At 37.7% G+C, this 11,514-nt stretch overlaps 1 protein-coding gene across 4 annotated transcripts in view; it reads left to right on the top strand.

The window, feature by feature from the left end:
* Window positions 1-11,514, top strand: part of ADAMTSL1 (ADAMTS like 1) — a 1,086,428-nt gene that overhangs the window by 916,911 nt on the left and 158,003 nt on the right. For all 4 annotated transcript variants that reach the window (XM_069090660.1, XM_069090659.1, XM_069090661.1 and 1 more), the window contains one exon: window positions 4,427-4,728. In XM_069090660.1, the coding sequence (XP_068946761.1) occupies window positions 4,427-4,728 (302 nt within the window). The remainder of the gene's footprint in view (window positions 1-4,426; window positions 4,729-11,514) is intronic.

Here is an 11,514-nt window from a genome sequence, read left to right as displayed (position 1 = left end):
ATAGATAGATAGATAGATAGATAGATAGATAGATAGATAGATAGATAATGTATTGAGAAATACCCAAATATTTTACTTATTTTGATGTTTGCCAACATGTGTAAGACTACTAATGGTCCATGGAGCTTTTGTATTTATGTATTTATTCCATTTTATGTATTTTAATATATTCTATAGATTTTAAATGCAAACACTAAAATGTCTCAGTCAATCAACAAGAATTTGTTTATTACTATGTGACAGGTAATGTGATAGCAGAGACAGAAATGAATTAGTATCTGCCATCAAAGAGCTTTTATTCTATCACGGGAGATAGCATGTTCATATATCATATACAAAATGTATTTAAAATAAACACAAAGTATTTTTGGAGGGTATTGGCACTAGCAATTTGAGGGATCAGGAGGGGCTTTATGTAAAAAGTGGTGCTTGAATTGAGCTTGGAAAGAAATTAGAGTAAATGGTGAAGTTGAGAGTTTGCATTTCAGAAGTATGGGACAGAGATGGTCTGTCATGTGTGAGCAGCAGCAAGAAGATGAGTTCGATTGCATTGTGGAGTGTGTAAAAGGGTGATAATGTACAATAAAGCAGTAAAGGTAGATTGGAGCCAGATTATTAAAGGCTTTAAGAGCCAAACAGAGGAGTTTGTGTTTGATCAGAGAGCCACTGGAATTTTAAAAAACAGATAAATGACATGGTAAATGCTGAGTTCTAGGAAAATCACATTGGCAGCTGTGTGGAAGATGGATTGGAAAGGGGAAAGACTTGAGACAAAAAGACCAATTAGGAAACTATTGTAATAATCCAGGCCAGAATTGACAAAGGTCTAAGCTACAGTGGTGGTGAAGTATAGACATCTTGATTTTTCAGAAACTATCATCTAATTTGAAGAATTATATTTTGCTAGACTCTCCCTCTTGCTATCTGCCTTTTGGCGCTTTTGTTGCCCATTAGAACTTATACTCCAGAGTAAGTGGGAAAATGGAGATTATAATATCCAGAACATGAAGGGAACTTGGAAATCATTGGTTCCAACCCCTTCACTTTGTAGGTGAAAATACAGGCCCAAGGAGGTATAGTCGTTTGCCTGAGGTCAGATAGGTACTGGGTAGTGGGAATGGGATTCAAACCCAAATCCTCTGACTCCAAGTCCAATGAAAGGAACACTAAAATTAACATTTGATGACCTAGGTTCAAAAACCTAATTCTGTCAAGTGTGGCCTTAGTTACCTTATTGGCCTTAGTTAACCTATCAAGGGCTCTATTTCTTCATCTATAAAGTTAGGGATTTGGACTATATGACCTTTATCCCATCCTGTTCCCTCCCCACTATGATCCTAGTTTCTGATATTCTTCATACCATGTCACTAATCTATTTCATTACTTGGTAGGCCTGATAGAAAAATCTGAGAGAAAAAAATGAAGTTAAGATACAAAATGTGCATTGGGAACTCCCTGTAAACTTCAGTTACCTATGATATCCTCAGCTTCTCATTTATCAGATTTCTGATGAAAGAATAATGCTCCAGTATCATAGGTAATAGAAATCATTATAGAATGTAGGTTGGAAGGGGTGGGGATAGGGCAGTAGATAATAGCATTTATGGGACAGAAAAAAGAAATTGTAAAATGGTTGTTTACTTTGAAATTATCTTCTTAGCTGTCAAGAAAACATCTTTCTGACACCATCTTATTACTTCAATGGATTTTTTATTCTATCAATGTGGGCTCTCCCACCATCCCAACAATGATAGAAATCCCAGCCACCCGTGCCTGCTCACCCTATACAATTTCTGTGCATGCCCTCCAATAAATCCTCCATAGGTAGACCACCATATTATTTGGTTCAGAGCTGTGATTCCATCAGTGAGGCAACTCTCTCTACCAATGTAGAAGAGCTTCCCTTCTACAATCTATAGTCTTAGACAGTTGCCTAAGGACCCAAGTGACATGTCCAGGTGGCATATGTCAGTAGAGGAACCTTAAACCAGGTCTTCCAGACTCCAAAGTCTGCCATCGTGCCTTGGCACCTCACCATATTCTTAGGAAAATAAGTTTCTTATAAGAATGAGGTTATTAAAATGGGGCATGCAGTCCATAATTTGACCTAATTCTCACACCTATCAGTGAACTCCATGAACATGCCAGTCAATCAACAAGCATTTATCGAGGATTTCCCATGGGCCAGGATTGGCACACACATATGTATGGTTTCTTTTGCTTTTATAATTCAATACTTGAATATTTCTGGGACCTATGATTTCACCATTCTGGGAAGTTCCTCAGCAAAACAAATATGAAACTATCTGTAATTTAGTAAATTATGTTTGAGAATTGAAGTAGCCAAAAAATCTATAACCTTGATCTTGTGATGAGCATCTTGAAATAGGTAGGTTGGTCTCCAGGAAACAGACATACTTGCTACACTCCTGGGGTCCATATTCAGTGAACTTCTTGTTTGTTAGTACCTGCAAGAATTTATGCTCTGTAGGAATCACCTCCAGACCACATGGAAGAAGGCTTTAGTGAAGGTCTTACTTTTTTAAAAAAATCTGTTTTGACATTCTCATTTCCATGGGTTGGATTCACATAGAGTCAGATGGGCAAAGGCACATGTAGAAGTGGTGTGTGAGGTTGTTGGGAGAAGGGTCTTTCTGAGTGTATACTTTTGCTTTTTAGACCACTGAAAGTTTCTAAGAATAACACCACTTCAAAGTTACACATACCTTTCGTTTCATTTTTGCATTAAATCTCTGAGAACCCCAATAGTTAGTTCAAATCAGCTTCACAATGGGAAAGTAAGGGAGTAAAGTTTATGATGAGAAATTTCATGGAAGAGATCCTGTGTGGCCATTTATTCATCCTTCTCCTTTCTGACAGGGCTGTATTGTGACCCGGCAGGCAGATATTTCACAAAGAAGTCTTACTTTTAGGTTATGCTTGCCAAATATTTGTGGTTCTGTTTGTTGCTCTGGGTGGAGTCCCACTCTTACTGCCATATCCTCACTGCTGTATACACCTTGGCAGAACATAGCCCTGGGCCCAGGGATGATCAGTGTCATATTCCTTCAAGTCTGAAAACTTGGACTCCGTTTTTTTTTTTTTTTTTTTTTGTGGGATTTCAACTTCCCCAAACTAGACATGAAACGTTTGCACTTGATATGGGTTTCATGCTATGACCTTCTTATCAATTCTTTCCTTTCCTGCCAAGTGGAGAAAATGGGAGCCAGGTTTTTGTGCCTGCTCTGTATTTTGCATGGCCTTCCCATGAAAACAGTCAAATCTTGGAGAACTCGAAATGTCATCCCCAAGATTTTGTGCCACACATTGTGCTTAGTAGAAAAAAGAAAAGGTCACTGGCTCCTTCTGAGTTTTGGTCCTGGCCCATGGTCACTGCTTTTGAATACTTCTGGGAAATATCATAATGTTGTGTTGGAATTTAGGGCATCACCCTGGATTCCGGACAGGCATTGAGAAAATAGTTCTGACAAGTGTGGAAAATTTCTAATGGCTCGTCTTTGGGGTTAAACAAACTGGTACAAACACAAAACCACTCATTTACTATGGCGTGCCTGTGGGTCTAAATTTATAACATAGCATTTTTCTATTTTATAAAAAGAATCACAGTTCAGACTAATTCAAAGAATGTGTAAGGCTCAGGCCTTCCCTACATTCTTGGAAACCTCTAAATATATATATATATATATATATATATATATGTGTGTGTGATTATAGATATAAGACCACTCTCTCTCTGAACCTAAGTTTTCTCATCTATAAAATGAGGGTATTGAACTAGATATCTCCTACAGCGCCTTCCACATCTTGATTCATTATTCTAGAATCCTACACACAGTTATACATGTATATGTACATGATTGCATATATAGGTGCATGTATGTGTATATTTATTCATATTTTTGAAAAGCATACTAGACTGAAAAGTAAAGCAAGTTTCAGACTGTGAGGTCCAGACTAAAAAAAAAATCCTGCCACCCTCCCCCCCCAACTCCCTGAGCTTATTATATTGTACTTATTAACATCATCATTCTTGCACTGTAAGAATTCCTAGAATTTTGTAGCATGCACAAATGCTGGTATTTAGAGCAGGGAGAGAAAAAATAAATTCCCTTCCCTGATGAGCTAACACTGGGGGTGCAAAGCAGGAGGCCAGGCAACCCCGAAGCAGCAGGTGGTCTGTGTCATTGGAATGCTTCGCAGCCAGGGGTTCAAATAACACTTGCGAAGAAACCCATCCAGAAACAGTGGCCTTACAGCTGAGGAGCTAAAATGAAGCCCACCTCCTAAAGACAGGGTGGCCTGCAGCCACAGAAACTCTCAGAGGAGGGATGCTGCATCTTCTGCCCCCCATGCTGTCCCTCTGGGGACTTCTCATCTTGTCTTCTGGTTTCCTTGCCTGCTGTAGATTCATCCCTGAGGCCTGGTCAGCCTGCACAGTCACCTGTGGTGTGGGCACCCAGGTGAGGATGGTGAAGTGTCAGGTGCTGCTGTCTTTCTCCCAGTCTGTGGCCGATCTGCCTGTCGATGAATGTGAAGGGCCCAAGCCAGTGTCCCAGCGTGCCTGTTATGCCGGACCTTGCAACGGGGAAATTTCCGAGTATAATCCTGAGGAGACCGACCTGCTGTATGGTGGCCTGCAGGATTTTGACGAGTTGTACGACTGGGAGTACGAGGGCTTCACGGAGTGTTCCGAGTCCTGTGGAGGAGGTGAGAAGGGCAAATTCAGTTCAAACCCCTTTCCCTATCCCATGTGTTGTCCTCCCTTCATGTTTTCCCTTTCTGTGTGCAAATGTGCTGTGCAAAAGATTAGTTTACTGCCTCTGTTCCAAGGATGGTGGGAGGGAGGGAGTGGAGGAAAGAGGTCTTAATGCAGAGTTAGACAAAATGAAACACAGATGTATTGCTCTCTTTTTTTTGGCCTCACTAGGTCTCATGCTGTCAGCCTTGAGTGGCCTGTGAAGCTAATGTTTTTACTTCAGTTGACTTTCTGATGATTCACAATACATTCTCAGTACAGCTGATTGGGAAATATCATTGACATTAACATGGTGGAACCCTTGACATGCAATATCATTTATCTAAGCTCTTGTCTCCATATATGTGATGTGAACCAAGACATAGGAGCCTAACCAGAATACCATCTCCAACAACACATTCCCACTGAATTATTTGACACTTGGATTATATTAACAGGTTGTACCTCCTGGGGACATTTTAAAATTTTTGGATAATTAGCAGTTATGTGGCTGAGATAATTAACCCTGTTGGTGCCTGTAGCTGTCCAGACAGTACTTTAACTTTACATTGCTATTTAAACATGTTATCTCATCTGATCCTCACCACAGCCCTGTGATTTGGTAGCATAGACATTATTACACCTTTTTAGCAGATGGAAAAATTGGGGCACAGAGAAGGGAAGTGATTTTCCTAAAGCCCCATATATAATAGATGATAGAACCAAAATTTGAGGCCACTGCCTTTGATTCTAAGCCCAGCATTCTTTCTATTACACTGGACTGTCTCCCTATATCTGCTTAGATGTTAGAATTTTGGAGCTAAAAAGGATTCTAAAAGTCCCTTCTTCTCATTTTATAGATTAAGGAGCTGAGGCCCAGAGAAATAAGATATCTTATATCAAGATCACACAACTAGTAGCAGAGATGGAACTAAAAAGTCTAGTTCTCTTGAATTTTATGTAATACACATACTATTTCCTTATCACTTGGAAAATGACTTAAGGTCAAGGTTATGAGCTAAAATAAAGTCTTATAATAACATCCTGTATGGATCTGTTCCTCACTAGCAGATTCCAGAATCCATTGCTTGATTCAGGCTATCATTAACAATCTTGGGCTTGAGGGCTTCTAAATGAGAATATATGTGACAGCATCAACATTTTGTCTATCCTGCTCTCCTCTTCCCATCTCTCCCAAGGAAGAGATACTGGTGACACTAGGAAATCATGGGAGAGTCCCTGCCAATCTAACTCACTGGCAGTCAACAAAACCCTTTGGGTGTGGAAGGGTCTCAATATCAGGAAATGTTTTCATCACCAAAGATTCCCAATTAGGTCATATAAAAACCCTAACAAGAAGTCCCCTGGGCATTGCATTTTTAAAGTATCTTTCATCATCCTTGAGGGGGGAATAATAAATAGGACCAAAGAGCTCACAGTATAGTTGAAAAGGAATTGAAAAAGGGAACAATAGCAAGAAGAAAATGGTCTTTTTATACAACAGGTCTTTTACTAGGAGTTTAATAGTCTGACCTTGGGACTCTTGTTTGTTTCCAAGTCTTCCAATTTCAAACTCTGGAATTCAAAAAAGTTTTAATGGAGAGTCCTGGTACTTAAAAGTCTAAATTCTTCCAGCTGATTTTTGGGAGACAGCTTGCTGGAAAAACCACTTGTGTATTGCTTGCTCACACATTTTCAGGGCATCGCTTCATACAAAACTAAAGATGAATGTTTTAAAAGACTTTATTATCACAAAGAACAGAAGAAGCTGAGAGATCTAATGGAAAGGTTGTCATAGCCTTTGGTCCCCTTCCTATGCCAGGGTGATTGAGCCAGTTGTTTCCATCCCTAATTTCTATGATAGAATTGATTAATGACTCTTTCTAGCCTAAAAAAATACACTTGATAAAAAATGATATTTATAATATGAACTAAACCTAGGCAGTTGCAAGTTTCAGCTACAGTAAGCTGAGCCTCCAACTTTATGAGCAGATGGAAAAAATAGATTCAGTAATGGAATATATAAATAACTATATGCCTTTATCTTCAAAAATCCAGCCATTCCACTGACCAACCAGGAACATAAGATCCAAAATATATTGTATATGTGGAATGTATTTAATTTAAAACATTTTCTGTGTATTGATTTGGAAGTAATATCTGAATGTTTGATGCATCAGTTCATCCATGCCTGTAGGAGCTGAGTCTTTGTATAACATAAATTATACATCTTATATAGCCAAGGGAGGAGAGTTACTGAAATTTCTTAGGTCTCAAACTGTCAACAACTGAACACATTTACCTATAGTTGGATCACTGTGCCAAGGTAATATTTACTTCTAAAATTCTACAGTTGAAAATTCCAAAGTGGTGAAAATATGCATGGAAATATGGTTCATATGATGTCCATATGAACTTTTAAAAAGCCCTTCCAATATATGGAATGTATATTTTAAAGTCATTATTTCACAGCAACATTTTACTGTCTTATCAACTTTGATCTTCCATCAAAATGTTACCCAGGAGATTTTACAAATATGTGTGCGTGTGTGTATACACACATATACATAAACATGTATGTGTAGACATATTTATATAATATTGATGGGTATACATATATAATATATACATATATATTAATAGTTTTACCTAAAGTCAACCAAAAATGTGCAGGATTAGTGAATAGATTCTAAATCACTTTTTTGGTTGCAACACAGGTCAAGATTATTTTATTGCTTTTGTAATCTCAAGAGATGAAACTGGATAGATGCAAAAGTAACCTTTCACCTTGCAGAGGTAGCAACCAGAAGGAACTAGTTAGTAATTTAGCTTGTCGTTAGTGACCATATTTCCCAGAGCTGTCATCAAATATCATGTAACAATTATACTATTCTGGTAGATATAAACACTGAAAATCCCATTTGCTGGAAGATTGAAAGCAAACCTAAACCTCTTAGATTTGTGTCCTAGGTCCCACCCTTACCTCCTTGTTTTATGTTAGTTTCCCATATGTGAATTAACAGTTGTGCTCAATACCAGATTTGAAACTGATCAGCTTCGTGATGCTTAAATATTAAGCAAAGAGATCAATATCAAAATTCAGGTGACAAAGAACTTGGATATCAAGTATTTCTCAGGAAAATGGAAGGCAACCACTTTTTCCTAGTACATTTTTTTTTGTTATAAGCTCTTTCCCTGGTATTCTGACCAAGAAATGAAAGTTTTGCCTCATTTAGGTGATAACAACGATTAGAAATGTGTATTAAAAACTTACTATATTTAAGATATAGAGCTTTGAATTTGAAGAGAGGTAAGGCACAGTGACTTTCTTTAAGAAGCTTACAATATAATAGAAGAATTGAAATATGCCTACAAATATGTATAATACCAAAGAGAATATACTAAGTGTATATGAGATATAGGCAAAGTGCTCTGAGAATTAGAGGAGGAGATCACCTGGGGTGGGGGAAGATGCAATTAGGGAAGGTATTTTTTGGAGGAACTGGGTCTTAAAGGATGGGTCTAATTTTCACAAGGAGAAATGCCCTAAGAGGAGGAGCACTGAGCATGTAAAGTTTAGCAAACATCGTAAAGAAAGCACAGAGATAGGGAAAAAAAAAAGGTAGAAAAATCTAGTTTGATTGGGGGAATACTGAGTATATGAAGTATAGTAACGTGAAATAAACTTTAGAGTTACAAAGGACTTTATGTATTGTCTCCCATATTATAACAGAAGCTTGGTGTAAATAGGGATTGTTTTGTTTGTCTGACTATATTCCCAGGGCCTAGCATGGTGTCTGGAAAAACGAGGACAATTTAAAAATATTTGATTCATTGATTGATTACCATATATGAGTTTATTTGAGTCTCACAGCCATCTGGTACACTAGGCATTCCAAGTATTATTATCTTGGTTTTACGTGAAGAATCTTAAGCTTTGAAAAGCAAAAGGATGTACCTAAGGTGAGTGAGTAGCATGGCTTACAGGTAACAGCACTGGGGCCCCAAGCCCAAGCTATCTAAATGTAAATCCAGAGACCACACAATCTCTCAGTATAATTTTTGTCTGTTCCAAGTTTTCTTTCTCACCAGATATCATTTTTTAAAATAATGATATTTGAATTGCTAAAACATAAATATGAAAATGGTTCAGGGTCTTTTAAAAATTTGGTCTTAAATGGAGATTAATGGCACATACATATGTCTCTGTTCTTCTGGGATCTTTAGATAAAAATCTTAGATTGTAAATTGTAAACATATCTGTTTATAACCATTTTTCCTATGAACTTGTCTCTTAACAAAAGGAAGAGTTTAATTTAAGTTTAGATATATGGACATATCTCCCTTCATAAACATAAAATTGTTTGGAACTTTCATAGCCAGATGTATAGGAAAGTAAACTAGAAGCAACTATTATGATACATACATCTGTGCATACATCTTATATTCAATCAAAGACTCAGACTTTTAAGGCCTAACAAATGGTCATCCAACCATTACTCAAAAGCCTCCAATAATATGTGATATACTATTAATATGTAGTGATTATGAGTACCTACCAATGCAGCTCTTTCACACATCACACAGATTTTTTTTTAACCTAAGAAGATTCAAATTAAATCTCGAACCTCATTTCTCAAAGTCACAAGAGATGAACATGGGGGCGGCTAGGTGGTGTAGTAAGTAAGAGCACTGAGGGAGACCCGGGATCAGTTCTGGCCTCAGATACTTGGCACCCACACACACAAAAAAAAAAACTGGCTGCGTAACCTTGAGCAAGTTATTAAACCCCAATTGCTTTAAAAAAAAAAAAGAGAGAGAGAGATGAAAATGGAGAGAGTGCTCCCTTGGCAACATTTTTTAAAAGGCTGATGTTAAACATTTCATTTGAGGAAATTTTGGTTTACTTTACAGATCAAGAAGAGGATGTGTGGGCTTGACAGACAATAACTAGATACTTTTAAAGCAGTAGCCATTCTAAGTGAATATTCTGGGTCAATGTGGAAACTCATCTGTGAGTGTTGAGATCAGAGCAAGAACTTCTTTGGGAAACTCTTAATTTGAAAAGGAGACAAAAGGCTTCCATTCTTAAACTGATTAATAGTGATGAATTAACTGATGAATGACAGGTGAATACAAAGAAAGATTTGATTAGAAAATGTGGATTATATATTGTGTGTGGTTGTGTGTAGTTTGTCCTTCATTCTTGAAGAGGACATAATATCAGGAAGATGGTGTCACAACTTGAAGATGAATTAGATTTAAATGAGGAGGACTGTGCAAAGTGACCACTCTCACTTTCTCCTCCAGAGCCATCTGGGTCCAGTGACCAGATATAGACCAGGATGACTGGAGATGGCTCAGGATGCAGTGGGGGGACCTTGGCCTTTTAAAGCTAAGGTCTTTTGGAGTTCTTACTTTGAGGCAATGCCCATTCAATGATTAGGACTATTAAGAAATGAACCAAGGGATGACCCCTTTAATAAAAAAAGAAATCGGGGCAGCTAGGTGGTGCAGTGAATAGAGCACTGGCCCTGGAGTCAGGAGGACCTAAGTTCAAATTTGGCCTCAGACACTTAACACTTACTAGCCATGTGGCCTTGGGCAAGTCACTTAACCCCAATTGCCTTGCATTCCACCCTCCAAAAAACAAATAAAATAAAATTGGAAGGGGAAGACCCTCAGGGTTTCTGACCAAAAGAGAAATAATTACTATTTACATTCACTCTGAACCATCAGGGCCCAAAAAAACCCCATTAAGTAAGAAAGAAGTGTGTAGCCAGTAAACCCCAGGATATGAAGATAGCTTTCAGGCATCAGAATTTACCTTTCTTTGGGCAAAGAACCCTTAGATAAGGGCATGACGTCTGGAGGGGAGGAGAGGGACTGTGTTGCCCAACTGGAAATGGCCATTTGGGTCCCTAGTGGGCAGCACTGATTATTTACAGGTGGTGGTCTGTCCTTTATGTGCACTCAGAAGAATAGTGAAAATATCATTGGACTTAGGGACAAAAAAGCCTGGATCCAAGTTCTACTTCCAACCCTTAACACTATACAATTATAGACAAATCCTTTTTCCTCTTTGAATCTATTTCCTTATCTGTTCAGTGGTTATAATATTTCCTATTTTGTTTTGTTCACTTTGTAAACCTTAAAGCACTGTACAAATTGGATATGTTATAGTATTTTCCATGAAGATATGACTAATACTTAGGTATATAATCTTATATCAATATTTTCATGTATTTTATGAATGTTGGCATTCCCTCCAATGATGTAGATGTTATATGTAATTGGATAATTTATATACGTGTATATGTGTGTATGCATATATATGTGTGTATACATATATATATATCACATATAAAATGTGTATGTATATGCTTAGGTTCCAAGAACCCATGATTTCATCTCTCTGGGCCCTCCATCAACTCTCATAGATTGCAATCCCTCTGAATCATAGAAAATAGTCTTTGTAAATTGCTGTGGCTGAAAAAAAAATGATCAATTGGTGGCCATCCCTCTGCTGATGAGCCTACCTATACCTTATGTAGACTGGTCCTTGAATGGTAAATATGGACCTGTCACTAGAACCAAATGCAAAGTTTTTCCAGTCTAAAATGTCCTACTGGAATTTGCATATCATTGATCTATCCTTTAATATTCTAGGATCACATCCATGCCACTGTGGGGGTTCATAGTGGAATTTCATTCAAGTACATGTATATATGTCTATTTTTCATTGTTTTAATAGTAGA

The sequence above is a fragment of the Petaurus breviceps genome, unplaced genomic scaffold, assembly GCF_028583685.1.
Source record: "Petaurus breviceps papuanus isolate PSGF00001 unplaced genomic scaffold, PetGlider_PUasm1.0 187, whole genome shotgun sequence".
Classification (NCBI taxonomy): Eukaryota; Metazoa; Chordata; class Mammalia; order Diprotodontia; family Petauridae; genus Petaurus; species Petaurus breviceps.
This window is presented reverse-complemented; position numbering and strand designations above follow the sequence as displayed.